General features: G+C 41.8%; 1 protein-coding gene across 1 annotated transcript in view; it reads right to left on the bottom strand.

The window, feature by feature from the left end:
- RASGRF1 (Ras protein specific guanine nucleotide releasing factor 1) overlaps positions 1-27,051 on the bottom strand; it is a 656,364-nt gene that overhangs the window by 195,102 nt on the left and 434,211 nt on the right. The window contains exons 14-15 of the mRNA XM_086957896.1: positions 21,382-21,630; positions 17,514-17,884 (exon numbers count right to left, since the gene is read on the bottom strand). Coding sequence (XP_086814022.1) covers positions 17,514-17,884; positions 21,382-21,630 — 620 coding nt within the window. The remainder of the gene's footprint in view (positions 1-17,513; positions 17,885-21,381; positions 21,631-27,051) is intronic.

Raw genomic sequence — 27,051 nt, 5'->3', positions numbered from 1 at the left:
TGTTTGCATTCTTTTCTCTGTTAATGCTTTTTCTTTATATCATTCTGAGTTACATCTTGGAATGTTAAAGGTTTAAATAGTCCAATTAAAAGACAGCGAGTATTAGCTCATTTAGTTAAATTAAAAACTGATGTCGCCATGTTACAAGAGACCCACCTTAATGATACTGAATCGTCTAAACTAAAAAGACTTTGGGTTGGCCATACTTTTTCTTCTCCCTCTTTGGGGAAAAAGAATGGCGTAGTTATACTTGTTCATAAAAAATTTGCTGTTACTGATTCTCATTTTGAAATTGATACTGATGGTCGTTTTGTACTATTAAGAATGAAGATTGATAATGTGCCTATTGTTATTTTTAATGTTTATGCTCCAGTCAATGTTGATCATACCTTTTGGCCCCTCATCTCAGATAAATTGGTTTCCCTAACTGATAATTATATTATTTTTGGTGGTGACTGTAATCAGATTCATGATCCCTTCCTTGACAGACATTCCCCAGTTACCTTCATTCGATCCAAAATGCATAATCAATTTACCTCAGCTATTCGTCGTAATTCCCTCACTGATATTTGGAGACTCTGTCACCCTGATCTCCAAGAATACAGTTATTTTTCTCCTCCTCACAAAACCCAATCCCGTATCGATTACCTTTTCCTTACTAAATCCCTTACCCAATGTGTCCTTGCTTCTGAAATTGGCTCCATTCTCTTATCTGATCATGCCCCTGTCCTTGTAGACTTTGACCTGATACCCTTCTCCCCCTCACCTGGCAGATGGCGTTTCAACAACTCTCTCTTGGCTGACTCCAAGTTCACAGACCAGTTTGGTGCTTTTATTACTGACTTTTTTCACACTAATTCTACCCCTGAGTCCTCCCCTGTCATGATTTGGGACTCCTTCAAGGCAACAGCTAGAGGTTTTATAATTAATTTTGTCTCTAAAAAACAGAAAGGTTTCGAACGTCAATCTTCCCTTCTTTTAGCAAAAATCAAAAAATTAGAATATTCCTACTATCAATCCCCCTCTGATTCTTCTCTTAAGGATCTTATTTCCGCGAAAGTTGCTTTTAATAAGTCCTCCACTGATGCCGCATCCTCCTATCTTTTAAAATGCAGTGCCCGCTACTATGGCGGTCAAAACAAGATGGGTAAACTTTTAGCCAACTATTTAAAAGCACGTCAAGATAGGAGCCGGATTACCTCCATCACTGATTCGGATGGAATGTCACACTTCAAAGAAGAAGACATTCTAAACAATTTTGTTTCGTTTTATAAACAACTTTATACCCCTGAATCCCCTCCTCTTCCTGATGATTTGACTTCTTATTTTCATTCTCTCACCCCCCTTCTTCTTCCCATGTTGACTTTTCACCGCTTGAATCGAACGTCACTTTAGCAGAAATTTCTCACGCAGTTTCAGTACTCCGTCGTGGCAAAGCCCCTGGCCCTGATGGGTTTACTATTGAATTTTATAATCATTTCTCCAAGCAACTCTTACCCCATTTGCTTTCTCTTTTCAATTCCTTTTATCTCTGATGGCTCTCCTCAAGGTACTTTTCAGGAAGCAATGATCTGCCTCATTCCTAAAGACAACAAAGACCCTACCCTATGCAAGAATTATAGAGCCATTTCCCTTGTAAATACGGATTACAAGATCTTTGCCAAGCTACATGCCCTCCGGATAGATCCCATTTTACCTGAACTCATTGGTCCAGAGCAATCTGGTTTTGTCAAAGGTCGCGTATCATCTGATAACTCAAGAGTTTTCTTTAATGTCCTTAGTAAAGCTTCCACTATTCAATACCCCTTAGCTGCCATCGCTCTTGACGCCGAAAAGGCCTTTGATCGTATTAGCTGGGATTTTATGTTCCGTGCTCTTTCCTGGATTGGCTTCCCCCCAAAATTAATTTCTCTCATTGCTCTCCTATATTCTGGCCCCAAAGCTTCTATTTTCGCCAATGGTAAAGTTTCTGATTATTTTTCCCTCTCCAGAGGGGTTCGTCAAGGATGCCCTCTTTCCCCCTTATTGTTTATTGTTGCACTCGAGCCCTTTTTAACAAAGATTAGACAAGATAATCTTATTACTGGTTTCAACCCTGGCCCTGCCCAAGTCAAATTATCAGTCTACGCTGACGATATTCCTTTTTACTGTTCTAATCCTGAATCTACTATCCCCTCCTTTCTTCGTCAAGTTGAAGCTTTCTCCTTAGTTTCTGGATATCGTCTTAATCGTGATAAGTGCGAGATCCTTCCCCTTAATGTCTCTTGCCTACGGCATTACTTTGATCAGACTGGGTTTTCCTGGCAACCTTCAAAAATTAAATATTTGGGCCTTTGGTTTTCCTCTTCCATTTCAGACACTCTAAAATTCAACTTTGATTCTATCACCAAGAAACTCTCGGATTCTATCACTAAATGGAATCCACTATTTCTTTCTTGGTGGGGGAGACTAGATTCGATTAAGATGATGCTAGCCCCTATTATCTTATACTCCCTCTCTATGATTCCTGTCCGCATTCCTAATTATTATTTTAAACGATTAGACTCTCTTCTATCTAAATTTCTTTGGCAGAACAAACCTCCTCGAATTGCGCTCTCCTCTCTTAAAAAAGACAAGTCTCAAGGAGGATTGAAATTCCCAAGTTTCAAAACTTATCATCATTCCTTTTCCCTGAGGCAAACTCTTCGTTGGATATCTACAGATCCCCCTACCTATCCACCAATTTGGTTATCCTTGGAAAAGTCTTTCATCTCTCCCTTTGACTTTTCAGAACTCCTCGCATTTTCGGCTCACACTTCTTTCTTGCGATCTCCTATAATTGCGCACTCGTGTCATATTCTTACCCCCCTCATCCCCTCTACTTATCCGTCCTCTACTTCTTTATCTCACCAATCCATTTGGCACAATAAACAGCTCCGCATTAAAAATCGCTCCTTCTGTTGGAAATCTTGGCACTCTAAAGGCATAAAATGGGTTTCGCAGTTGCTTTGTGATGGAATTCCCTTATCCTTCTCTGAATTGCAATCCCGTTATCTTCTTCCCAACTCCTTTCACAAGCAGTATAATCTACTCCTCCCTGCACTTCTTTCCTTCCTTCATTCCCTTCCAGTTTCTTCCGAATTTCCCCCACTCTACCCTCTTTTGTCTCCACTCTTAACTTCTTCTCCTTCTGCTTCTCGTATCTACTCCTGCTTACTAACACCTTCGGAGCGCTCTAAATCTCGCACTGAACTGGCCTGGGAACAAGATTTATCAGTCACGTGGTCTGTCTCTTTATGGGATAAGCTTTGGATTAAGATTCACAAAACCTCTCGTGCTGCCAATACCACACAAACTCTTTATTTTATTTATCAAAGATTATTGTTCTCTCCATCTAAATTGGCTTCTTTCTCCCCTGATTTTTCTCCGACATGTTGGTCCTGTTCCTCCTCTTCGGCTGATTTATCCCATATGTTATTCCACTGCCCTAACGTTACCTCCTTTTGGCGTGGAATTTGGTCACGTATTTCCGCTATTTTCCATTTTCAACTCCCCTTCACTCCATCCATCGCTTTCCTCGGCTCCCTCTCTCCAGAATTACCTCAATCCCCTTCTCACTACAAGTTGTTTGACCTTTTTCTTGATGTAGCCTTTCACTTAATTAGTTCCAATTGGAAAGATTTCTCAAAACTTACTTATTCTGCCTGGTGGAATGCTATTTGCTTTAATCATCGTTTAGATACCAACTATGTATCCCCTGTTTCCCTTGCCATCAAACGTGACCTCCTTTGGATTCCACTCACTGATTACCTTTCCTCCACTTCTTTCCCTTCTCCCCCTCCTGTCACCGCTGCCCCCATTAACTTACCAGATGCAGTTCGTAAACCCCCTTGAACATTACATCGTTGTCTTTTTGCCTATTCCTAGACCGTTTTTCAGTCTATCAACTGTTATTTATATGATTATCTGCTTGTTTGCTCTTTTGCATTCAATGTAATCTGTGCATATGCTGCTATATTTGAATTTGATCTTCTTATTTACTTTCATTTCTATTTTTATTGTTTCCCTCTCTCATTCCTTTTTTCATGAACGAGAGTGTATCGTTTATTGATTCCGCTTTTCTATTATTTTGCATTAATTATTCCAGTATTCTTTGTATTGTATTTTCTCATAATGCATTTCACTTTGTATTTTCTGTTTGGTATCAATAAACTTGAACTTAAAAAAAAAAAAGACAGGGAGTCCCACTCACACACAAAGGCTGGCACCAGGTTACAATATGAGCCACTTTTCAGATCACATCTGGACCTGCTGAAGGTTCAAAGGAAAGAACTTCCCTGCTGCTGGAAAGACTGCCCTGTTGCCTGAAAAAGGAAGACTGGACCTGCTCATTGAACCCAGGCCCACCACAACTAGCTGGCTGGCCTCTTGTGTGAGCTTCAGGGACACAACAAGCTCCAGAGACCCTATAACCTGCCTGCCTTATGCTGTTGGTCCCTGCTGGAGTTAATCCTAGCCCAACGTGTTGCTCTTCCAGGTCCTTAGCCCCTGATGTGGTGCTAAAATGAACTCCTCCCACTAAATCTGGGACTCAGAAGATTTTCCAGCAAAAACTGCTCTGAGAACCGACAGGAGACGGGGACCTACCTGCAAGTTGATCCGACGAAGGTGCAACACCAATGGGATTGACTTCGCCACAGCTCCTGATACATTTCTCTCCACTGCTGCAAATCCGCATCAGTGGGACTTCCTGGCAGTGGTACCGTAGAGCCTTCTTTGGCTATAGCCTGCAGCCTCATCGCATTGGGTGAATCTGAGTTCCAAAGAGAATTCTAAGTTCAAAAGTAGAAATCTTCACCGGCCTTGATGATAATCAGCACCCTGTCAACAACGAAGACCACCTCGGCTTGCAAATCCAACATCTCCCACTCTGTGCTTTTCCAGCCCTCGTCTTCACCGAGACCTCCTCCAGCAGTAACCCAATGTGGACAGCTCGCCCTTGGATACATCCTGGTGCCTTGCCCTGCTCAGGCTCTACCTTCTCAAGAACTTCTTCAAGAATTCTGATAAGTCCGAAGGTACGCCGAGATCGGGCCTAATCCACCTTGTGTATCCAACCTGTGCTTCACCGCAGTCAGCTTTCGCTTTTGACTTTGACTCAGTCATGTGTGACCAGATACTGGAGGTTGGTGCTTAGGTCTTTTTGGCACTAGATTGCAGAAAAAAGCTTTAAAAATTCACAACTCCGGTTCTACTGATTGAATTGCATTAATTTTGGTGTCATTTTATTTATTTCCATTTTCTCTATTTTTCTAAATTGGTTTGGGATTTTACTTATGTTGTATCTTTACTTTATTACTGTTTGTCAGTGACGGCTCCTCCGCTCTGGTGGAGGAGTGTTGCCCCACTGTCCGCAGAGGCAAACAAAAAATAAAATGATCTAAATGCATATAATTTTATTTTTCGTCCTGAGTCTTGGTGCGTGGGGCCACAGCACTGCAGATGGGGAGGAGGAGTGGTGGGCACTGCTGTCAGTGTGAATGACGATTTGGCCAGCCGTCTAAGGACGGCCAAACCGTCATGCGCACCTACATCTCTCCAACCCAGCTGTGTAGCTGGGTAGAAAGATCAGCAGGCACAGGGGCCCAGCTCCCGATGGAGGGTAAGACAAGTCCGCTCTACCAAACCCCGACACTGCTCCCATGGGTATGAGAGCAGCATCTGGATTGGCCTTAGGGAAGGCTGGGAGCTTCAGCTTGTGCCAAGGGGAGCAGAAAACGGATGAGTAGAGTGGTGAGCAGCACGTTTTCATATTGTTTTGTTTGTTACAGCACCCCCACGATATCCCCCAACACCCTCCCACATTGTTCCAGCACATTTCCTTGACGCCAGCCACTACTGCTGCTTGTGTGCTGCATAGATACTGTACACATTTCCTCGAAGTTAAGCCTAACTGCTTTTGTGCCCAATTGCGAGAGAGTTGAGGGCAGATTAATTTAGTGACTTTTTGTGGTTCACTCTGCCAAGGATTGCGGTTTTTGCAGATAGGGCTTCCACCCCGTGAACCAATAACCCAATTCGATACAAGGTCATGTTAGCAAATATATTGCAACCAGGAAAGGCAATGCAAGAGATGCTAATAATCATGGGGCAGAAGGAGTTCAGATTTGGGATGATAATTGAAGCATTCTCATTCTATCCATGATAAACTTTAAGGTTTTCCTTTGTATGAAATATGAAAAATGTCATAATCATTGCACAATGATACAACACCTTACTTTCTCAGGAGTAATCTAGAGAATAACCATTCTGACACAAGAGGTGTGTTCTGTAATTGGTAGACCTGCCAGCCTTATGGTGGTCTTCCCCCAAACATTTTGCCTTCAACCTCCTATTTTTATGAATTCATTTTTGTTGGCCTTAGGGCTCTGTGCACTTTACCATTGCTAACCAGTGCAAAAGTGCTTGTGCTCACTCCCTAAACATGGCAAAATTGGTTTACACATATTTGGCATCATTAATTTACTTATAAGTCCCTAGTAGAGTGGTATACCATATAGCGGGCCTGTAAATTAAATGCTGTTAGTAGGCCTGTAGCACTTATTGTGCCACCCACTTTAGTAGCCCCTTAAAACATGCACTAGGTCTGCCATTGCTGTCTGACTAAAGTTTTAAACTGTCAATTCGACTTGGGAAAATAACCCACTTGGCCAAGCTTTAAGCTGCACTTTTAGTACATAGAAGTCACCCCTAAGGTAGGTCCTACGTAGTCCATAGGACAGCCCGCATTGTAATTAAATGGTTGGACACGTACCTTTCAGTTTTACATGTCCTGGTGGTAAAAAAGTATAAAATCATTTTTCACTACTGTAAGACCTATCTCTCCAATAGGACAACATTGGGTTGCCTTATTACATTTAATAAGTGCTAACTTTTGATTGGAAACAAACGGGTAAATAATTAATGTTTGGTGCCTGAGAAATTTTAATGTAGAACCCTCTTTAAGGTTAAAGTCAGATTTTAAGTTTTAATTTTGAAAATGCCACTTTTAGAAAGTTCAAATCTAGAAACAGCGACAATGCACTTAATATACAAATAGTAAACGCATATACCTTAGACACAAGGTCATCAAAGTTGGTGTGCGCGCTCTGAGGTAGTTCCTTTTCACGTTATTGAACGTATGACCCAATTGAACCAGGCACCTAGCGCGGTCTTTATTCACCACACCGAGGACTAACACTTCAAAATCTTCCGGGTCTATGGGCGTCGTGGGACACGTTGCGGATCTCTTTCCCTGTAAGCCCATAACTTCTTAGAGTTGATGTATCTTAGAGGCACAGTTCACTGTCCTAATCTATGTTTCTCTCTTGTGGTGAGTATTACGATTTGGTGAAGAGGAGGTTACTCTTTTTTACTGTTCGAGAGTGTTGGTGTCCGTCTGAGCCCCAACATATTTAGTTTGGTAAGCGCAGATTACTATGTTTCATAGATTCTATTGCTCAATAGAACTTTTCTTATATTTTAGGTAGAGGCGCAATTTTATAACAGGGGGGTACCTGGGACATTTACAGTGACTTATAGTCACGCAAGAGGTTGTGATATATGTTTTGACACTTACTCCATTATATTGGTGAGTCACGCCTGCTATTGAGTCACTATGTAACCTTATCTAGGCCACCATGATACGTGTAGTCAGTCAGTTTACAGTTTTATCCATTTTTTGAAGAAGTCATTCCTTCCTTTGGATTGTGGCACTATTTAGGATTGTGGTCCTACATTATTTTGCGCCGACCTTCAGGGCAGCACATTCATACCTTTGAGCATTGACTGGTGGACTTGCCATCAAGCCGTTTCTTATGTGCATCATCATGAAGGTACATTGTCCAGCATTTTTCACCTTATTATTTCGGTATTCTTTTTTCACTTCACCGGTTTCTTTTTTAGTTTATTTGTGCGACAGCATGTAAGGGTTGTCCTGGGATGAACCATTGCGGCTTTAGACACATATTTTGTGTTCTTCACATTTTCTTCTTTTCTCACTGTCTAAGCATGCTGCATTTTTCTATACATGTTAAATCTCATGGCTGATCTATATTATACCAGTCACCTATTCTAGAAGTCGTAATCACTTAGACTGTTCCGGATGTTGTAGGCCAATGTTTGTTCAATTGTGTATAATAGCCAATATGAATGCTTCATTGTATATATGTTCATTTGTAGATTTTCCCTGACAAAGGGTGATTTGTATACTCGAAATACATTGAGAGTGCTGAAATTCACATCAGAAGTCATTATTTAATGTGTGGATCAAAGAGAATATTGTTTTGTAGTCTTCTTCTTCAATAAAACAAGGAGTTTTTAAGACAAGCAGCTGAATGAAGTAGCTACTTTGTTATTGATGATTTGAAAAATAATGGTTTTTACATCATAACATTGTTAAGGTTTTGCTATTTTTCATGCATTGATGTATTAACATTGAGTTATAGCACTCATTTTGAGTGCATAAGGTGGTGCGCACTCTGTCTAAGACTCACGTCCTAGATTTGAATCTACTTTTAGAAAGTTTGCATTTTCTTGCCTTATTTGGTGCCTGCAGCCTGCTCCTGGGTCACAAGACTGGGTATAGTTAGCAGTTGGACTTTGTTTATTCCTCCCAGACAGCCTCTCAGCAGAGGGATTAGATGTGCTTGGTTGGGTCATCCCTGGCAGAATGGGGGGGGGCTAAGCTGGGCACAGCTGCACTTGCAACTAAATAGGCCATGCCCTGCCTTCACACAGAGGACTCACACTGCATTGTTCATGCAGACAACTTGAAGCCAGGGCAGTGAAGGTAGGAAATGTCAAGCACTTAAAAGGGAATTTGCTAAAAAATGTTTCCTACATCAAAGAACTCGCCTGGTATAAAACCAGGAGCCTCAGTCCCACTCTTCAGTTCACTTTCTGGACCTGAGTAAGGACTCTCAGAGGACTGCCTACTTCTGTGGCCTGCTGTGTACTTCAGAGGGTATCTCTGCTAAACCTGGAAGGACTGCTGTGGTGCCTGAAGCCTGCCTTGAACCCTCAGAGGACTGCCCTGGTGTTTGAGCCCTGTTTCATTGCTCGAAACAAGAACTACTAGAGTGACTCCAAGAGCTAGTTGGCTGGCCTCCTGATCAGAGCCTCAGGGACAGAAAAGGCTCCAACCATCTTGAACCCGCATCTGGATGCAGTCTGAGTGGGTTCTAACCCCCAGGTGGGGCTACTTCACTCCTGAACCCTCAGTGGTGGTACTATAGGAACCCAATTAGCCAAAGTTAAAAGTCTTTCAATCAATCAATCAAGGCATTTATAGAGCGCCCTACTCACCCGGAGGGTCTCAAGGCGCTTGGGAGGGGGGGGGGGGGGCGCTACTGCTCGAACAGCCAGGTCTTCAGCTTCTTCCTGAAGGAGAGGTGGTCTTGGGTCAGGCGAAGGTCGGTCGGGAGGGTGTTCCAGGTCTTGGCGGCCAGGTAGGAGAAGGACCTTCCTCCTGTTGTCGCTCTTCGGATGCGGGGGACGGCAGCGAGGGCGTGGTTGGTCGATCTGAGGTGGCGTTTGGGTGCGTAGAAGTTGAGGCGGTTGTTGAGGTAGCTCGGGCCTTGGCCGTGTAGGGCTTTGTGTGCGTGGGTGAGGAGACGGAAGGTGATTCTCTTGTTGACGGGGAGCCAGTGCAGGTCTCTCAGATGTCCGGAGATGTGGCTGCGTCGGGGGATGTCGAGGATGAGTCTGGCTGAGGCGTTCTGGATCCGCTGGAGTCTCTTCTGGAGCTTGGCGGTGGTTCCGGCGTAGAGGGCGTTGCCGTAGTCCAGTCGGCTGGTGACGAGGGCCTGGGTGACCGGGTGACTTTGGGTAAGAACTTCTCTGAGAACCAATAGGAGACCAGGACCAACCTACTTGTGTATTCGCCCATGGTGCATTGCAGGTTGGACTGACTTTGCAACAGCTCTCGCCATTTTCTTCTCCACGGCAGCAAATCCTGTTCAGCAGTCCTTCACCAAAAGGATATCTGGCCTTGTTGGCTATAGCATCCTGCTTTTTCCCGGTGGAGATTTTCACTTCCAAAAGAAATGACTAAGTCAGGACATAGAAATCTTCATGCAACTCCGTCCAATGGTTTCCCTATAATGATGCCTTCTCCTCGAACACTGCCTGCAGCCATGCCCCCTTGAATTTTACCTTCTCAGAATGTATCACGGTTGGCCATATTTTTTCAACTTTAACCAGGTCTAGTGTGACTAAATGTCCACGGTTGGTGCATTGATTTTTTAGGTGCTACTTTCTACCTTCTGAAAAAAAAGAAGCAGAAAAAGTGATTTGGCAAAGTAATCTTCCAAAATGACTGTTTCTTTAGAACCTTGCTCAGCTCTCTCAGATCCAGTATTGGTCTCTATTGACCTACCTGATTTTTCATTAGGAAGAAACTGGAAAAAAACCTTGGTTCCTTTACGATCTGGAGATAATGTCTACGGCTCTCTCTATTTGCAGCTCCTTCAAATGAAAATGATGTTCCTTTTTAGTGGAGAAACTGGGGTCCTCTGGATGAATTCAAGTGGATGGCCTGAATGGACAATTTATATTACCTATTTGTCTGATGTTATGTTCTTCCATGCAGGACCGAAAAGGTATATTACCTCTACCCTCCCTAAATTCTGAGGACCAGAAGGATAAGGGGGTATAAGCTGGTAGTCAAGTTATTTTCTTATTGTCATTATTTTGTGCCTGCGAAGAACCTCTCTTCCTTCCTGAAGACCTCCCATAAAACTGTCTTTGGTTCTGATTGAAGGAGTATCCAGACTGTCCTTAAGGATAATATAACCATCACTGACCTCCATACTGATTGAATCATGCTGTGAAATTCTGTGATCTTCATGAACCACGAAAAGTAGAAGTCCCAACTCTGCGCTAGTGTAAAAGTCCTAGCACCTTTGCTGTGTCAGAGTCAGTCTTCAGCCCTTGCAAAGCTTCATCAACATGTTTACCAAAAACAGTGAGGACATCAAAAGGCATGCCTGGAATTTTATATTGGACGTCAGTATGGAAGGCTGTGGATTTTAACCCGCCGTGTCTCCTTAGTACCGTACCTCCTGCCAATTGACGACAATCTGTATTGGAAGCGTCCATTGCAGAATCAATAATGGAAGAAGAAAATAGTTCTCAGTCCTTTAGGATAGCTCTCACTGTTCCCCTTTTATCCACAGGAAGAAGTTCCAGTAATGGAGCAATGTCGAGCCACATCTGGTGAGCATAACAACATAGAATTGCCAGGGCAATAGCTGTCTAAATCAAGGTTGCTGCCGTAGAGTAAATTCTTTCGCCCAGATTGTCAATGCGTTTGCTATGTTTGTTTGGAGGACTAGATGATGGTGTAATTGGTTTCTTGGTTATTCACGGAGCTGCTGAATAAATAATTTATTCTGTTTAGTATGACCAGTGAGACAAGCCAGGACTTAATCCAGAGCCTTATATTTTTTCTCCAGATGAGGTAATACCTACGGAACAGTAGCAGGTGTCTTCATTAAATTTAAACAGTCTGATCAGACATAATCAAAAATGGGTATGGACTTAACATAATTTCAAGGTTGCTCTTTAAAGTCATAAAGAACGTATGGTTAATCTACAGACGCCATTGGTGGATTGAATTTCTTGGCAGCTCTTTCAACCAATGAATGAAATTTAGAGATATCATCTGCTGAATCCTGTAAAACGGGCGCATTATTTCCAGTAAGAACAATTTATTCTCGCCCATTATCTTCTCTTCCATCACTGTCTGGTGATAACTGACCTTCCTCCCCTTCTATATCAGAGTATGTAGAATCATTAGAATAAACATCACCCATGTCTTCCCCATGGACTGTTCCCCTTGATGTTGGAGGAAGAGGTAGCAGTGATGATTGCGGAGAAGGTGATACTGGTAAATAAGCAGGTTGAAAAGGTGGAAGGATGAATGCAGGTAGGATTATTAGTTGGTTGCTTCTGTAATAACTTATTGAAAGTAGCCATCATTTGTTGCAATGTTGATCAAAAAGGCCATTCCCTTTTGGACCCCATCTAGTTCTCTATTATATTTAGGTGGTTCTTGTCTTATATCAATTCAAGTACTCTCAGACTTGTACTCCTGCTGGTAAACATATTAGTTGTTAGAATCATTGTCATCATTGCTTCCTTTCCAAAATCTGGGACATATCTCACATCTAATTGTGTTGGGCTTTAACTTGCAGTGAGGCATGAACACTAGCTTCTTCTTCTTGATCTGACTGCAGTAATTGAACGGGAGGTAAATCCATCACCCTTAATGGTGAAAAAACATTTTCACCCATGTTTTTCATTGACTATGTGGTTGTCAACAGTGATTTCATCGTCGAACGTAAGGGCATTATAATTAGCAGTTTTGTTGCTGTCAAAGTTATTGTGGTCGGCAATAGTTTCTTCATCATCAACGGAACGCTCAATGTCAAAGGTGTCATCGTCAACGGAATGCTCATCGTTGACGGTGCCGGCAATGGTATATTTGACTACTTCGTTTTTATTACAGGTTAAACTCTATAGCGCTTAGACACATACTTATCTGGTTTCTCACCAGAGGAGATGGCTGCAACTGTTGTACCAAATAAATCATCTTCAGGAAACTGTACAAGTCCCATATTGTGCGCTGCGTACATGGAAGTGCTAGGGGCACTTCTCACGCAATCTTCCCCTGAAGAGTGGGCCTCTCCGTTAGAAAGAGGAAAATTCTCTTTATTCATAAGAAATAAAGCAACCCTCCTTTCCCTGTCCTTAAGAGTCTAACGGCCACATGCATCATTGTTGCCGTTTGCGATTTCTTAATTGTGAAAATTAAGGAATCGCAATTAAGAAATCGCAAACGGCTATGCACCAAGAAATCGCATTTTTTTTTGCGATTTCTTAAATTTCCTTAATTGCGATTCACAATTTGCGAATCGCAATTAAGGAATCCCTTCCCATTGATTCCTATGGGCCTAGAGGCCCATAGGAATGAATGGGAAGTCAGCGAATCGCAAATTGAAAATGCAATTTCAAGGGTGCAGGGGGGGGTCCAAGGACCCCCCCCTGCAGCCCTGAAATATAACTTTAAGTGCATTTTTCACACACACATGCCCCAAGGGCATGTGTGTGTGTAAAATGAAACTTTCAAAAATGCACTTTTGTGCATTTTTGAAAGTTTTCGCAAATTACCATGAAGGTCAACTTCATGGTAATTTACCTCTCCCTATTCGCGAATTCACAAATTTAAAATGTTCATCTCAAATTGCGATTTCTTAAATGCAATCGCAATTTTAGAAAATCGCAACGTAACTGCGATTTCTAAAATTGCGAAAAATATGATGCATCCCAATTTTGTAAATTGAATTCGCAAACGGCCGAAAATTGCGATTCGCACCGTTTGCGAATGCAATTTACTTTGATGCATGTGGGCATTAGTTCAGAAAGACTAACAAATCTTCCATTCTGTTGACTTATGTTTAGGATAAAAGCAATACATACACTGAGAGTGTGGGTCGTCAGTGTAAATATTCTCGTTGTCACAAGATGAACAATCTTTAAATAGAGATTTCTTCTCTTTGTCAGCCATGGTGACAGTATCAGACCAAACGATCTCCCTGCTCCAGTAATTGTAACAATCTTACCTAAAAACAACTTAAAGTACAGTAGTGTTGAAGATAGGGCTGGTTCAAATCCAGTGCAGACCAAAATAGAAACTATTTGAGGTGAACTGAAAGGTTAGAGCAGAGCTCTGACAGGGGACTGCCTCACACACAACTTGTGGTAGAAAATATGAGCAATGGTGGCCTCTAGAGGGAGTAGGAGAGCTTACGATTCCACCTCATTGGCCGAAGTTTGGGTTCCTTCCAATGAAGTGGATGTGCTGATAAAGATTCTATGCAGTTTTAAGCCTATGCCTTTTTCAATATAATATGCTGTATATTTGATATTATATTCTGCTTTATTAGGGGATTAGGGGATTCCCACCCTGACGTCAGCGAATGATTCAAGCATGTGAATATATCAAAGATCCAATGATGAAAAAGCTATCGAACCACATTCAATCATGTAGTGATTGAACCGTGGTGGCCAGAAGAAAAAAGAGCATCATTATTTTATCAATGGCTAAAAATGAATTGGCACTGGTTTATCCTCCTACCAAATGTGCAGAACCCATGCATTTCGTGGTGTACATAGATAATTTTCTGTCGGATCGTTGTTGAGAAAAAACAAAGGTACTAATAATTCGATCCGAGCCTGAGGAGAATAAAATTATAGAAATTTCTGAACCTATGCAATTCGGCAGTGTAAGGCACATAGCAACTGAAAAAGAGAGAGAAGTTGTACGCAGAATCTATGATTATACTGTTGTTGTTATTTGAGTATTATCAGTTAAATAAAGCCATTTAATCCAAAGCACTTGATAATATAACAATTCATACAGAATGAGTGCATGAAAAAACATATGTACCTCTATTTAGAATTCATTACATGCAAAGTAACTGAAGACTGTGAGACATGTTGCTTATATTACATTTACGGTCAGTATTTCTACAAAGACATAATGCAGGATTTTTAAATCAAGTTTATAAATAATCCTTAAAAGCGTATTTAGTTGAATACGGCGGATGGGAAATCCGTCATGTTTGTGGTGGAATAACCTGCCCGCTGAACTCTAAAGCAAGCCCTTAGATTCCAGATCTCAGGAAACTTTATGCAGTTTGCATTATCTTTACTAATGCCAGTGATTAAGAAAAAGTATCCTGGGGAGGTGCTCAGTTTTGGTGTGGCTTTACTTACACATGATTTCTTTGATGTGTTTTGAAAATCATAGAAGAAAAATTTATTTTGATTTAAAAGATGCTCCTCAGTTCAAGGGTAATTTTTGGTTAACTTTATATAATCTTCATAACAGTAGAAACAAATTCAGTTTTGTAGTCTCGTTAGTTGTTTAAGTGCTTTTAAAAGTTCTGAATCTTGTCCCTCTAAGGCCCTATCAGGAACTGATATTACTCCAGTAATTGGTTGTGCAATTTCCATACCTTCTTGTTAAGTGGGGTTTAGTGATGTATTCGATTAGAAGAAAGCAAATGTGTTACCCCTAAATAAACGCTATCACTAATCAGAGACCAACTATCTTAAGTAGAACAAAGAGGAAAAGCAGGCTGATGTGTTATGTAGAAATTTGCAGCCAGCGGTTTCCATTACCTTGTTAGATCAAATTAAAAATGCAAAGATATTCACAAAATCAGACCTCGAAGGAGCTTACCACCTTGTCAGAGTTCGAGAGTGTGACGAATGGAAAACTGCATTTTGCACTACGTTTGGGCTGTTTGAGTACCAGGTCATGCCTTCATACTCTACAACACTCCTACAGCATATCAATACTTTATTCATGAGGTGTGGTGAACATTCTTAGGTATGCATCATATGATCTACTTGGATAATATTTTGATTTATTCAGACTCCTATGAAAAAAATTATACAACAATGATTGAGAAATTAGCATTTTTTTGCTGAGATGGAAAAATGTGTCTGCCATACTACTACAGAAGTGGTTTTGTTGTACAGAATTACACTAGCATGTATTCAGATAAGAAAGAATGCTTAAATAATCTTTCAGTAGCCCAGTTTCACCACAGCCAAGCCCATTCAGAGTCTTTTAGAATTTGCCAATTTGTATTGGAGGTTCATTTATCTGTTTACTGAAATGAAAAGACTTATAACCCAGTTACTATACAGGTAAGCAGGCTGTGATGGTTAAAAAGATGGAGACCAGACATTTTATTCCTTTAAAGAACATGTTTCTAGTGCTCCTCCTATTTAGTGCTCCTCCTCTAATGTAGAATGTGCTTTTATCATAAAAACACATGCTTCATTCCATGTGCTTGGGGATTGTTTTACCTAAGAGAGACCCAATAGCACTGGCCAGATTCATCCAGTAGCTTATTTTGGTAAATATTCTCACCAGCCGAGTTAAACTACACCAGCACTGATAAAGAACTTTTGGCATTTAAAATGTATTTTGCAGAGTGAAGGTATTACTTGTTTGGAGGAAAACAAACTATAGAAGTATTTACAGATCACAAACAATTGCAGTTCCTTGAAGTCATTTGGAGCACTGGCTTCTCAATAGCATAGATGCATTTGTTTCTTTTCTGATTATGTCTTTGTAGTAAATTACAGACCAGTTCCCCATAATCAGCTAGAGAAAGAGAGTCTACTGATTGAAGAATAACCATCAAGGTTGTCAACTAATATTTCCACAATCACTATCTTTAAGAAGCACTAACTCTGCCCTGACTGTCTACACTTGACCTTCTACCAGTGATTGTACCTTCCTGGGGCCATTGCCCCATGTTCAGCACTCTATTGCTCTGGAACTAGATTTACGCTGTAGAAATATGAAAACATACATATTGGTTTGATTAATATGGAATTATTTTTTAGGAAGGTATACATATAGAGAAGTAGTATTCAGACGGTTAGGTCAAGGAACAAGAATGTGGTGACCCTATGTTCATAAACAGGTGTTTGTGTGTTCGCTCCAGTTTTTTTGGTGGAAGACCAAATAGTGGGATGTAGGAGGTCATTTAGACCACTGAGGGCCTTGTTGAGGTGGCCTGCCATAAATCTTGCGAGAAAGTGCTACCGCCGATACAGCAGGAGGACTTTTTAGCCAATTGCACTACCTGCTGTACAATGTTAATGCGGCCTGTTTGTGGGTTTCTAGTTGAGAAAGAAACCCCCAAGTGCCTGACATTATCCCACTTCGTGGGCTACATTCCTATTTTGATGCCTAACATGCCTTGTATGGCAGTTGTGAACTTGAAAAATCAGCACCAGGCCATTTGAGGACTTCAGCTTGCAGGCCTGTGGCTTCTGCCCTAGCAGAACTAGGAAATCTTAAGCGTGGCAGGAAGGGGCACCTGCAGGTTTTCAGCAGATGCACTGGTGCTTTCACACTCCAAATGACACTCATGACCCAGCAGTAACCAGCCCTCTGTCCCCGTCCTTATTAAAGTCCCCACCACAGCATAGGCTCTTCAGCACAACCCATGCTACACCTCTCGGTACCTCCCCTTTTCAGAATTATAAACCTTCAGTAGGTACCAGTATATATTATAGAATTTACCACTGAAGAAGGTTCTCTTCTTTCAAATTGACCTTCATTTCTACAATACCCCCTTCAGAACAGACTCCACACACTCATACAAGACTCCAACTTTTCTGCAGTACCTGCCCATCAATATAAACTCTTAACAGTAGTAAATCCCCACCACTATGTATATGCCATAGCTCCCAGTATAGGCCCTACTACTAAATACTGAAGTGGTACTCCTCAATGTATGCACTGTCATGCAGCATAAAAGCCGGACCTCAGTTAATACACAATACTTCAGTACAAATTCCACTCTTCAGTACAGGTGTTGCCCCCATACAAAATCTGTGGTTACAGACCTCCAACCCTCAAACCAGTCCCCACTCCTCACCCCATGCCCTTCCATTCTTACTTTGCCTGTGTGGGCCAGACTCTTCAGGCCTCTCGGCTGGTGGCTCTGGCTCATCGCTTGACTTGTTGGCGTAGTTGCTGGACACGTACAACTTGTGGATATCCAAGGATGTCTTGCTGAATGGGGAGACAGATGAGCACACCCCAGCGTAACCATTTGAAGAGCAGCTGAGGGCAGCCAGGTCCAAGGCTTTCCCACCGGTGATGATTGGGATATTCAGAGAAAGCTTTCGGCGGCGACTGGGCGATGAAGACTTTGTGATCGCCAGCGGCGGGGGAGATGAGAATTTGCGATTGGCTCTTGGTGATTTTGGGGGCTCCCCATACAGAAGTTTGTTGTTCTGGTTGCTGGCAAACAAGAGCTCCAGGGATCTGTTGAAAACATAAAAGCACTCTAGTTTGTTTCATCCTTTTCCTAAATGTTTATAGGTTATCTCTTTCCATCCTATGCAACTGTAGGAGACCCTTCAGGTCCTCGTTTCTATTGGGCAGGGCCATTTTGTTATATTGAAGCAACACCCCATAATGTTAGACAAATGTCCTAGAGGAGTAGAAAGTTTCTTACAACATGAAACAACACTTATCCTATTCAGATTGGGTTGTAATGTAATTTAGGCTGTTACTTGACTTACTTCCCACCCCCTCACTGAATTCAAGGAGGATGTATGAAGGATTGTGAAAACTTCTTCTCCCTCACTCCTTCCCACAATGACTTAAATGTCCCTTCCTAAGCACTTAGCGAACATTGCCCTTTTTGACATGCTTTGTATTCCAGGGTGAGGATAAATTGCAAGTGATAGTAGTCTATTCACATTCTTTCCCTTCTCGTTTTAAATTCTACACATTCCATCAAACCCAATCCTCTGCAGAAAAATGCACAATGCTGACAGGTCCAAGCCATGAGTCCATGAGATGTCATCACACTGTTTGCATTCTCACTTTGGAATTCATTGCTATGATCAGTGCTTATTTTGAGTCAGTGTTGCAGATGGGGCCCACCGTAACTCATTTTGGGGAACAGCAATTTTTTTACCTTTTCAGACTTTGACAAAAGCAAGAAAAAGAAAAACACACAAGTAGGAAGGAAAGAGAAAGATGGAAAAAAAACTATGGCAACGGAAGAAAACAGGGATGAGAAAAAGCTTGTAAAAGTGAGATAACAAGGCAGGGAGTGTCTGGTGGTGGATTAAAGAGGCATGAGGTGAAATCAAAACTACGCAACCTCGTTATTCGGCACTCCAATCTTTGATAGCACCGGCTGTGGGCTTCTGAGCAGACTCAGTACTCCTGGTACTCATTCTTTCACAAATTAGAAAATTCACATATTTGTCTCTCCAAATGATGCACAACTCAAAATGTAGGTCCGATCTTTCACTGTTACATACCAAGTCTTGAACAAGTGGCTCCAACACTTTTCCATGATCGGTTTTTAAAGCCAGTGACATACTTTCCACAGCTATTTATTTATGTTACTTATACTTCTGCTGAGAAAAAGGATAGCATGTTTTATCCTCTCCGAGAGTTGTCCTTGTCCTACCTTAAGAATATCACTAGGAAGGAATGCTATCTAGCCCATGTTTGATGCCACAAAGCCTCGCCTTCTCTTAGTGCTGCAGAGGCCATTAAATGCCACCAAAGCTTCTGCGCTAGGGCTTTCTTGGTCTTGATCAAATAGGAGAATGCTGCCTCTTAGCGGAAGAGCTCAGGCATGAAGAAATAAAAACAGAACATTTCTCATCTTTTCCCAAATACTTAGCTAGATCCATTGTCTTCCTTTAGTTTAACCAAGCCTTCTCGGATAAACAATGAACAAAGTTCTCATCCAGCTCAAAAACTACCATAGCCCAAGGAACGCGGCCCAGAAGAAGCATACCATTTTCGTGTATTTTGCATCTAAATCATGTACATTATTTATAGTTTTGTAGGAATGCTGCACATACACAGTACACCCCTAACAAGCTTGAATTCCAATGAAGTTTAGTGTCACATTATTGGGTCCTACTCAGCTGGCACTAAAATCTGTACAAAAAAAGACACAAAAGCAGCTTCTGTGGATTTACTCCACCCAGACAGGTTTTAAAGGTCCAGATTCAAGCAGCCGATACACATGAAAACAGAACTTAGAGGCAGTGAAGGTCCATGGAATGATCTCATTTCTTGTCATCTCTTGACAGGAAAACACTGCAGTCTCCAGTGTTATTTACTTAGGACTCGCTGCCAGTGTCATACTGTGGTAAGGAGAGCAGAAACACAGGTGAATAAAAAAAAAAAATCATCTCACCATCTCCTCTCAGTAATCTCTCAGAAAGGACTGCTTCAAACAAGAGATTTTTATCAATTCTAATGTGGCCGTGCCTCAGTAAAGTATTCCAATATCTTCCATTACATTAGGGCACACCATTTTGGCAGCTGGCCACATCTCCCTGTTCCCATCACTTGCCTCATTTAAGAACGTTAGAAGGAAGTACGTGACATGACTCGTTCTTTTACACCCCCATCCCACCCATGGAAGACCACAGAAAGTGAAATCCATGGCAAAACATGAACTATCTCAGTATGTACTCTCTGTTACGAGGAAAGGGTGGTTGTAGTGCAAAATCAGCGAAATAGAAGCCGCTAGCCAAACATTGTATCTCGGCTTTTCAGTGTCACTTTCCGAATTTGTTCTAAGCAGGAGACAGAATACCGATCGGTTGGAAGGAAGCCAGATGTTGCTGAAAGGATACCAGGTTTGCAAGTCAACAGATACCCATAGCAAACTCGTATTGACATCCATGTGGCCTTGATGCAAAGTGACTGCATGGTAGCATGCATGTGTTTTCTAAAATGCCAACATAAATACTCTCTTTTAATAGAAAAATGGATTCATATTGTATAATCGTTCATCTTTTCAATACACATTTTTAAAGATTTAGGTACTTTGTGTATGTATGACATTTAAAACGTATTATTACAATTTTCTAAGAATCTAAAGGAAGACTGCTGCCATAGTATTAAGTAGCAAATAGCTTTATACATTAATCTGTAGTAATTTCTGTTTATTGAAAATTGAGAGGGGTGACCTGATAGTTAAGGTACCGACTGCGGATCCAGATAAGGCTTCTAAGACTACCAAACGTGTCCAAAATTACCCTGATTTCCTTATCTGACAAAATTCCAAACACCTAGACTTAAACAGGGTGAACACTATGAAGGGCAATATATTTGTTCCTATGCATGGGAACATTAATTTCTAATAGGAAATACCTACAGACGATTCAGTGTTGCACGCTCCACTACACCAGTCACGCTACTTACCCTCATGAGGCCTTAGAGAACATCCTAGGACTACTATTAACCGAACAATCTAATTCAATACAGATGCCTCAGGAAATGCCACATGCCAACCTATTAAAGCTCAAAGTGGTAATGTTTTCGATAACTGGGAGGGGGTTAGAAGGACCATGCTAATTGACATGGTAACTATGCTGTGATTGGTGAGGATGGCGGACATAACTACAGGAAGATTAGATGCCTTTCAAAGTAGATTTTTGGTAAATCGCGGCCTTGTCACAATCCCCATGACTTCCACAGGGGGAAGGTTCTCTGAGCCTAACCCTGTGAAAGACATGGGAATGAGATTTCGAACGTTCTTAATACTGATCAGCTCCAAAACATATTCCCCAGATGTGGTAATGCCATTGTTGACATGACCAGCCCTTGGAAAGGACCCGCCTAACAATACATAGATCAAGTGATCCGCCAGTCATCTTGTACCCCTCCACACCTGCCCCATCCTACAAACAAAGGCATCTTGACAGCATGTCCCTACAAGACCCTTATGCAATTTTGAGCACCCATCATTTTTCACTAGATGTCTGTGATGGTACCTGGCGGGCACTGCGCTGATGGGCTTCTTGTAGATGGCGATGAGCTTGTCCAGGACCACCTCCGCAGTGGTAAAGACGCGGTATGAGTGCAGGAAGGTGTTGAGGAAGTCGATGCTCAAGAACCGCAGATCCGTCAGGCGCTCCAGTAGCCGCTCCACACTGGCATAGCGAATCTGCAACACCTTGCAGGAGTTCATGGTCTTGCTAAATCGGATGTCTACGTCATCACAGTACAGGCTGGCATCAGACCTGGCAAAGAGTCATGGACAAGAGTGAGTTTAGAGGAAGAACAGAGGTGCTTTTTTCGCTTTTAACCTGCAGTATCAAAACTCCACACACTTCAGTACATTCTCAGCAGAGGATACCTGGATATCCTCGGTTCTTCCCATGCTCCAGAGATCAGCGGATTCGAAGAGAATTTCAGAATATGCTACCGTTTATGCTACATCACATTACAAAATTGTTTATTAGTAATTCAGCCATGTCACACACGCCCGGCTCTACAGTCGCATGTTCATGTCCCTGTAAGCCCAGTAGACCACTCGCCTTCAGACTACTAATGAGTCTAAACTGTACATTATAGCAAAATAGAAGTTTGTTAGGTACAAAGAACATGCCCTTACAGTAAAATACTTTTACGTTATTGTGGTGCTACGAATGAGGGAGCATTACAATTAGAGTTGTGTGAATATGCAAACGTTTTTGCATTGCAGTTTCTTGAATAGTTTTATAAAACATTGTGGTGAATATTTTCAAGGGAATAGCGGAGAGTGGCGTTAAGCTCAAAATGCTAACGCCACGCTCCGCCATTCCGAAAACGCAGAGATAAGCCATATTTACAACGATACGGCACATCAAGCGTTTTCCCTAGCACTGGCGCTAAATTAAGCTGCCTAGTGCCAACGTAGGCACCCTTGCACCATCGTGCAAGGGTGTCTGCATTGAGGGAATTACTGTTCATGTGCAGGAAGGTGTACCTTCCTGCACAAAAACAATCACAAATGGCGATTTGCTGTTTCGATGTGAGCTACACACATAGAAACAGCAAAAACGAAAAGAAATAAAGCAGCCTGAATGTAGGAACACAGACTATGTATCATCTATTGGTAATGAGATATAAAGCATGGCCATATAATTGTTGAATCATTTGGAGCTTATCAAGAACACTTGTGGTACCCTAGAGATGACCAAGGGTTCTTTTTAATTAAAAGCTACATACCTGTCCAGCTTGCTGTTTGATGTACGGAAGTGTAAGGGTGGTGAGTGGTTTTAGGGTTCATGGATGGGCGGAGTTTAGGGCTGGTGAGGGATTTTAAGGTTCAATTATGGGTAGCGACTGGGGTAGGGAAGAGATTTTAGGGTTCAGGATGGGATGGAGTTTAGGGCGGGGAGAGATTTTAAGGATTCAGAGATGGGTGGAGTTTAGATGTAGTAAAGGGTTTTTAGGATTCAGGGATTAGTAGTTTTAGGGCATGAGGAGTTCCTATTGGCCATGGATGGCTTATGTTTATGGGTGGTGAGGGTTTTTAGGGTCCAGGAATGGGTGGAGTTAGGGGTAGTGAGTGATTTTAGGCTTCAAGGATGGTGGATTTTTGGGGTTGACAGGGCTTTAGGCTTCAGGGATGAATGTAGTTTAGGTGTGTGAGGGTGCTTTAGGGGACACAGATTAATTGTGTTCAGGGGTTGTGAGAAGTCAGCCATGGATGATGTTTACGGGTGGTAATGGGTCAGTGAATTAAAATAATTCAAAATAATTGTTTGACAATGTAAGAGATATAAAAATGAAATAATGTCCCCTCAAGTAAAGGACTGAAGTAAATATCTCCAACAAAACTATTTCTGGAAGTAAGAAGTGCAACCGTTGCATTTACACTTAAAAAGAAGCATTTGAAAGCCAATTTCGACCAAAAAGGCATTCTATGAATTGGTTTCTACGAAATGTAAATACCATTCATTCTGAAAATTTCCATAAAACAGTTTGGATGAAATGGTTTCTCAGTAATGGTATTCCGTGAAATAGTTTTTCTATGAAATCACATAGAACCGATGATGGCGAGAATATTATTCTTTACATCAATTAAGTAGTTTATAAGCTAAGATGGGGCCTGAAGCCTGACTTAGCCTAATGAAAACACACTTGAAGTTCCCAAAAAAATGCAGTTGTGCCATCAGTACTGACACCCAATATTTCTAAAAGGATTGGAGTTAAGTGATGGGCCAAAACGCCAATAATCATCGGGGCAGCAAGATCTAGATCTGGATCTGGTTTATGAAAGGAGCTTGGCAACCCTCATGTTCGGATAGAGCTTTTTTAAGGTGTTCAGGATCAAGCAATATAGAATCTTATTCCAATCACTTAAATCTTGTTTTTAGAGAGATATAAATAAGCTGACAATTCCCATGAACCGCTAAGTTGATCAACGTACTAGTACAAGAGAAAGCTATTTGGAAACTTGCGTAGTGTACATTTATAAAATGATGGGATGCATTTTTAAGTAAGTAACTAAGTAAGTGGTGCACCACTCTGGAATCAGGGTTGGTGGTTGGCAGAGGCAGGAAATTGACCTGTACTCACAGGAAAGGTTAGGAGCTTGAGAATTTTAATGGCCGATCAGCTGAGCTTTTAAGGCCAAATTAACCAGCTTACATCAGCGTGCTTCTTCCAGCTTAAGTCCTCCGTAAAATCTTCCCTTTTCTTCCTCCTGAGTTGCGGACATCAGTAGTCATTGCCTTGATCCTTTCTAGGATTGACTATTGTAATGCCCTCTTCATTGGCCTCAATTAGCGGCAACTCTAAAGACTGCAGTGTATACAAAATGCTGCAGCCAGAATGCTGTTGAATATTCCTAAGTTCCACCATATATCTGACAGCATTAAAACCCTCCACTGGCTGCAGGTGCAACAGTGAATTGAGTTTAAAACTTTGTGCCTGGTACATAAAACACAGTTTTGGGGCAGAGAGGCGGATCTACAGAAACTATTTCTACAGTACACACCTCGGCGTAACCTTAGATCAGCCAACAAAGGTCTAGTCCAGATTCCCAGGATTCACAGAGCTAGATGGGGATCAGGAGCCTGACATACCGTGCGTCTAAACTATTGAAACAGTTACCTGACGATATCAGACTCCAACCATCCAGACCTCGTTTCAGGAAGTTGCTGAAGACGTGGCTTTTTTGCGAGGCAGAAGTAATGTCCCTCTTCTGTGCTAAACCTGTGTCCTCCCTCAGCGCCAAGACGCCTTGGCATTCATGTACTTTATAAGCATAATTACTTATATACATACTTACTTACATACTAACTTGAATTATGTACATTTAGGGTGGAAAACTAATATCTCTGTAATCATCAGATATCTCCTTAAAAAGTTATTTTGGACCTTGTTTGTTATTTTGAAATCCCACTTGCCTTCATATGTATGTTTTGTATATGGTTTAAGTACATTACTATGTTTTGTTGTGATTTATAAACAGTGCCTTCAAGCTTATTTAACTGCCATATGTTTCACTATATAACATTAATTAATAAACAAACAAACAAGCAAACACATATTATCATTCACCTTTTACAGTGAAAGAAAAGGGGAATTGGATTACATTTGCAGTGGGTCTCTGGTTTCAGCCTGTTGGTGAGCATTGATTAAGGGTATGAGTATTCAGAAATCCTTCAGTGACCCTCAATGAACTAAACAAAGAAAAGCATAATGAATATCTGAGGGGTTGAGAATTGTGAGGGGACCACTTGAGTATATATCTGTCTCCAGATCATCAAGACAGAACTGAGAGAGTTAAAGGTTACATCAGTATCTTGAGTTCTTCTTCCAGGACATTGCTTCTGGTTTTGTTCCTAATCTCAAGGGCTAGCTAACTGGATGGCAGTCACTGGTCAGTGAGAAATTGCTGGAACACTGACCTAAGGTTTCTACATTACACTTACCCCTGGCTGACAGATTCTGATATGTATTTCAGAGGCCTAACCACAGTCCTTGCCTTGCATAATTTGAAAGAAGAGGGGGTGGAGTTAGGTGTGTCCTGACGGAATGTGGAAAACAAATGCACAGAGGTGGCAGAGATATTCTCAATGCCCCCTACCCACATATGTCTCTGTTGTCACTCAGGGACAGGTGAAGAAGAAAGGGACAGGCACAATCTCCCCCCTCCAGCTACTGGAGCCAGGCCCACTTCAAAAGCCAGACGGTGGAATGTTTCAAGGCTTCACTTAATCAACACAAGAACCTTCATATTCCATCTCATGATCCTTTCACACAAAGGAATCAAGGATGGAGTCATGTTGTCTTGAAGTGCAGCACAACACACACACACACACACACATGATGCTTCCCCTACCATCTGACTGCAGAGTCAACATGCACTCTCCGTTCATGTCCTAAATGGACAGAGTGAATGACACTTTATGTGGGACTTGGAGAGATCAGAAAGCATGTCTCCTGTCAAGATGATAGACAAAAAGGGCCCATGTTTCCTACTACAATTATTTTCTGCTGCCACTGCTAGTACCTCTCAGCCGGGCGAGTAGTGACTCTCAAAGACAATGTACTTTGTGTACTCTTCTTCACCTAGAGCCATTCTCTGAGGTCTCATGCCATTGCATGGGTGATCCACAATGAACATGTATGCTTGCCGTGTTCACTGAGACAAAAATCAAAAACTACAGAGACATACTTTGGGGTTTCAAGTACTCTAACACAGAGCATGAGTGCACACTTTCCAAAGCCATGCAGGGAACATTTCTTATCCAAAATATGGTGTTATTAAGAAAAACAAAAAGCTGCCTAAGGGCACTTAATATCTCATTCTGCTACTTGGTGTCTTCTTACTTGGTTACTGGGAATTAAGACTCAGGAGGAGATCTCTAGAGGAAATTATGAGATTTGAAGTATCACAAGGGAGAGGGGCAGGAGTTTGGGTGTTAAATGCTGCCAGGATGTGCTTGGGACAGATAATCCCTCTAAGAAAAACCAAAGGTGGTGATGGACGGAGCGTTGACAATACAAACACTCACCCCCAGTCAACTGATCTGGGTTTAATCCATCACAGTTCTTTAGCTCACTCCGTCACCCCAGTTCAGACATGGCCATATGCAAATCAGTCTGACCCTGTGCCTCATGGGAACAGTCCAGCACGAACTGCCAAGCCATGTCTTCCCTGGACCGGAATCAAGCTTCCCAGGACCGGTTTCTGGCATTACAGCCGTCTTTAGCCGGGCTTGCTTGAAACCAGTGGCAAAGTGAGCAAGAGACTCACGTCTGAGCATACCCTGCCAACTTAGGCCGAACAAAGAAAAACCAAAGTTGGTGATGGACTGAGCGTTGACAATACAAACACTCACCCCCAGTCAACTGATCTGGGTTTAATCCCTCTACCAGAATGAGGCTGCTGGGCGGCAAGAAGAAAACAGAAAGAACATTAGCCATAAGTGTACAGGACATAGTTCGAGAAAAGAAGAGATTCACTAATTAAAGAGATGTTTCTGATTTTCCAGGCGCATTCTAGTATCTGCTTGAGTGTCTGAATTTAACAATACTGTTTTGTGAATGTGAGGATCGATTTCCATGTTGCTGGCTTGTAGATGTCGTCAATTGGTATATTCATGATTCAAGCTACCTTAGTTGCTTTTCCTCTGTTTGAATGAGCTTTAGGCAGAGGTTTG

Source organism: Lissotriton vulgaris, chromosome 2_1 (genome assembly GCF_964263255.1).
Source record: "Lissotriton vulgaris chromosome 2_1, aLisVul1.2, whole genome shotgun sequence".
In the NCBI taxonomy this organism is placed as follows: Eukaryota; Metazoa; Chordata; class Amphibia; order Caudata; family Salamandridae; genus Lissotriton; species Lissotriton vulgaris.
This window is presented reverse-complemented; position numbering and strand designations above follow the sequence as displayed.